The sequence below is a fragment of the Olea europaea genome, chromosome 16, assembly GCF_002742605.1.
Source record: "Olea europaea var. sylvestris chromosome 16, O_europaea_v1, whole genome shotgun sequence".
NCBI lineage: Eukaryota > Viridiplantae > Streptophyta > Magnoliopsida > Lamiales > Oleaceae > Olea > Olea europaea.
In genome coordinates, this window is record NC_036252.1 from 20814710 (window position 1) to 20819081 (window position 4372).

A 4372-nucleotide genomic window follows, 5' to 3' on the forward strand; every position below is an offset into this window, starting at 1 on the left:
GGATTTTTACCATATATATATCTTGTCATATTTTTCATCCATTTAAAGTCTTCTACTGGATTTTTTTCTTTCTTATGCAGCTCAAAATCTTCAAACCTCTTGGTGCACATGTTAGTAAAAGCACAATCCAAAATTGCACAATCTTGTGGGAACACAGTAGGATATGTATGCATTCGTGCCCTCATCAACAACAACACTACGTCAATGTGCTGTAGATGTATAAAGCCGTTTAAGAATGAAATGAAGTATGAGAAAAATATAGAATGCTAAAGTACTTACATCACTATCGAGCCATCCAAATTGCTTCTGAATTTCAATAAAGAAACTTTTTGGCTTCGTGAACATCATTATGTCCACATGTTTACTGCATAAAACAAATAACATAAGAACATAAATTACAACTTCACAAAAATAATTAATGTAGGAATAGTTACCTGTCAGGTGCATTAACCAACCAATTCTGTAAGTCATCTGCCTTAGCCTAATCTAGCTCTCGAAATGGGTCAAATGCGTTTACATTGCGAAGCTTCCTCCTCTTCTCCGGATTTGTGAACGGAGATTTAAGAACAAGTGACCTTTTCTTGATTCTCATCCCGCGCCCAATCTGACTAGACTTATCAGACTCATCTTCCACCACTATAGGGATGGACTCCATTACATCACCATGTGCTATAGAATCCATCGGTACACAGGTATCTCTCTCTTCCACACGAGTTTCATCATCATTCGGCAAATCTGTTGCTTGCCTTTGCTCATTTTCCACTTCAATGGGATTTGGACAGTTATTCATATCATCTGCTTGTTTTTGTTCATTGCCATATGCGGGCAACATTGCTTCTTTTACAATAACTGGTTCATTCGCCAACACATAATCTTCCACTTCTCTCTCCTCATTGTCATCTTGGTTCTCATCATTTTGAACTTCTACATGTACAAGTGGATCCTCATTTACATCACATGCTTCTCCAGTATTCATAAATCCACTACGAAGAGGAGAGTGATATGTGTAAGGTGTTGTTGACGGGTTAGAATTCTTCATCCACTCCACAACAGATGATATCTTCTCATCAATTTGTCTACAAAAGGATGTAACACAATCAAACCTTTGGCCTATGTAAGATCGCATCTCATCTATCCGCCCTTCATTTTTCCTCCCTAAAATCTCTACCATCTGTAGTAATTGCATTCTCAATTCCTGAGTGAACTCATCTCTAGATGGATACAGAGATGGATATGATGTAGATGGTCCCGGATGAAATGTATAAGCATCTGTAGACGTAAGTGGCCTATGAAAAGAAGATGGCTCCCGAGGAGATGTAGAGGCATTAGGAGAGTGGCAAGTTTGCTGAGGAAGATCAACACGAATGGACGAATTTGCTACATTCTCCTTATCCACAAAGATATCAACTGTCGGATCCTCTACTTCATCCTCGAATCGATGAATCTCTGTCCAATATGCTTTGGAAGCCTCTTCCGACGTAGGCTTCAGTGTGCAATGAACAACAATCTATATGAAAAATGAGAGGCGCACTTAGTTGTTATAAAGTACACTACATATTTTGATGTACATTTAAAATTTACTTACATTTGGTTCGTCCATACTTGCACCAATATCCTTGTAGTTATGCATTTCAAAAGAATTCCATCGACATATTCTGGGGAGGTCAGCCTCCTGTAGATTCTCACCATATCTCCGTCCAATAGATGGTATGGCTTCATAGGCCCAAATCTGCATAAGATGCAAAATATTACAATCTACGCAAAATGAATAATAAATTATAATTTTAAAAACATTACCTGCAAGGCAAGTGGAAATCCATAAATTGAATATGGATATTTCTCATTATTTATCAAGTATGACTTCACCAACGATTTCCAGTCTCTCGTGAATACATCAATTGTGCGGGCAAACGCCTTTCTCCCCCAAGGATAACTATTAAAAGCATCTAGGTCATCAACTATTGACAAGTGTTCTACATTTATGTATGTGTAGCTTTCTTTGGGCAGTAGTACCGTTTCCAAAATATATACAAGCCCAATCTTGTACTTGTCTTCCATACGCACTTTGCGACTTTCAATAGCTTCCTTCAAATTGTGCACCGTTATGCCTTTCTTACACTTTTTAAAGTGTTTCTTCACCAATCTATCATTAGTCACAATATGGGGCTCCAACGAAGACTCCTCACAAGCTCTCAACCCCGTTATCAATGAGAACTCGTATAATGAAAATCGTGTTGGCTTACCTCCAATTGAAAACCAGATCTCATTTTGTTTTTTGGTTATAATCATTCTCAATACAAGTTGGTGGATTAGCTGTGCTGAAAAAGGTATGCGCTTCATTCGATATAGTTGTCCAAAACAAGATTCCATCAACATTTCTTGATGAACATCATCTAACATTTCCCGAACATAGTCAAGTTTTTTAAGGGAAGACTTCTGCGAAGGCCTGCCTTTAATTCTATGTTCAGTGGGAATCACATAATCAAATGAGCATTCCATTTCTGTAATGAAAAACATAAAATAATCATGCTAAGTTATCAGAATTACATAAACGGTAGGGTGACATTTTCAGAATTGCATAAACGGCAGGGTGACATTTCCAAAAAAAAATAAAACAATCTAATTACTGCAGGTGACATTCTTTATGAAGATGGTTGAATCTGTAAGTAAATTACAGGAGAGAAAGATGAGCTCGCATATTGATGGTATTGAAATGGATTCAGATGGAGTTTACCCCAAGGATTAACTTTTTATTAGACATACAGTTGGATTCTATCTAAAATTCAGAATCGCAAAAATGTAAAACTTCACAAAATGTCTTATTGATGCAAAATTGCTACTACAAAACATGACATATAAACAAGATTCTTTTAAAAGTTGAATTCTACTTGACAATACGATTATCTTAAAATAGAATCACAATTGTCGGTTATCCAAACTCCAGTGGATGTAGAAATGAGTGTAACTAATCTATCCCTACACAGTAAGTATTAGAAAAACTAGAAGAGGACTACTGCTTAATAAACACTATCAACTTAATGAAGTATTTTTTGCTATGTGCACAACAAATATTCAACTTACACATCTTTCTGTATAACGTTGCACTTCCAAAAACAAACATTGTAAATAGGCTATTCTACCCAATTTCCACATCTTATTAAATTATACAAAAATAAATAAATATTTCCTACACCTCTGCCAGGAGAAAAAACTAGAAAAGCTAAATGAATTGGCCATCATATTCTTCTTGTAAATTATTGAATTAACATATTTAAGTCTGGGAATATTTTTATTGTGTTATTTTATGTATCTTAACTTTGATCCATGGAATAACATCTCCAGTTTATGCAATTCAGATAAATAGTACAATGCCGGGATTCCCAGTACATACATTACATTTTCTCAACATTGTCATTTATAATTGTTCAGGCTCCAAGCGAAGTAAATAAAAAAGAAACGAATTTATCAAGAAAACGAACAACCCCACGCCCAATTTAGTATTGTTGAAGCGACATCAATTTACCAACGCTGAATATATTCAGAAGATTCAACAAGAAAACGCTAAATGTCAGCTTCAAGAATTCAATTCGAAAATCCAGAAAAAAACAATAAAGTCAACCAAGAACCCAAAATCGGCACTTCAAGAAATGATCAATATCAACCAATTCAACTAAAGCACAGATAGTTTTCATTTTAATTACTAACTCAAAATCCAAAAAAGCAAACATAAAAAGAAATAATCCTCTTCGAAAAATAGGCACTGGTAAATAATGGATAAACAGAAAAAACTACAAACTTATAATAATGAAAATCAAGATAATAGATGTTTAACTTTTCAACAATAGAAAAAATACCTGTTTCTTGAGTTGCGCGGGCTCTAGAATAAGAATCAAGGATCTGTACTATTGGTGAAATAGAGAATAAGAATCTGTACTATTTATTCACCTATGAATAGTAAGAAACCAGATACGGAATAGTGGAGAACCGGTTTGTGAAAAACAAGTGTGAAACCTCTTCCACTAGAATAAACAGCCCTCGTTTGGCCCCCATTTTGTAGAAGTGAAAATGGGTGGAATAGTATTTTATTTTTTTAAAATGAGTGATTGAAAAAGAAGGACAAATTTTTGATTTACGTGTAATATTATTTTACGAAAAATTGTATGATTGAAAATAGGAGAGAGAAAAATGAAATGTAACGTAATAGAATTTAATGGGGGCTAAACGGGGGCAGCAAATGATTGTTTCTCTTTTTAAGGTAGTGTATTTAATTTATTCACCTATGAACAGTAAGAAACCCGATAGGGAATAGCGGGAAACTGGTTTGAGAAAAACAAGTGTAAAACATACTCTACTAGAATGTACAGTAAATGGT

At 34.9% G+C, this 4372-nt stretch overlaps 1 protein-coding gene and 1 long non-coding RNA gene across 2 annotated transcripts; both read right to left on the bottom strand.

Moving 5' to 3' along the window:
• Positions 1–481: 481 nt before the first annotated feature.
• LOC111412764 lies at positions 482–2400 on the bottom strand. Its single transcript, XM_023043677.1, has 3 exons — positions 1798–2400; positions 1586–1729; positions 482–1507 (listed from the first exon to the last, which is right to left on the bottom strand). The coding sequence occupies exons 1-3, from the start codon at positions 2398–2400 to the stop codon at positions 482–484; spliced, it is 1773 nt and encodes a 590-aa protein (XP_022899445.1).
• Positions 2401–2424: 24 nt separating this feature from the next.
• LOC111412883 lies at positions 2425–3921 on the bottom strand. Its single transcript, XR_002706136.1, has 2 exons — positions 3855–3921; positions 2425–2501 (listed from the first exon to the last, which is right to left on the bottom strand). It is a non-coding gene; the product is annotated as an uncharacterized LOC111412883 (long non-coding RNA).
• Between the last annotated feature and the right edge of the window lie 451 nt (positions 3922–4372).

Excerpts from the sequence above, each read along its gene's own strand:
- LOC111412764 (XM_023043677.1), bottom strand. The coding sequence starts at position 2,400 with ATGTTAGATGATGTTCATCAAGAAATGTTGATGGAATCTTGTTTTGGA. Across the intron at positions 1,730-1,797 it reads GATTTCCACTTGCCTTGCAG|ATTTGGGCCTATGAAGCCAT; the intron begins GTAATGTTTTTA and ends CATCTTATGCAG. Across the intron at positions 1,508-1,585 it reads CAAGTATGGACGAACCAAAT|ATTGTTGTTCATTGCACACT; the intron begins GTAAGTAAATTT and ends TTTTTCATATAG.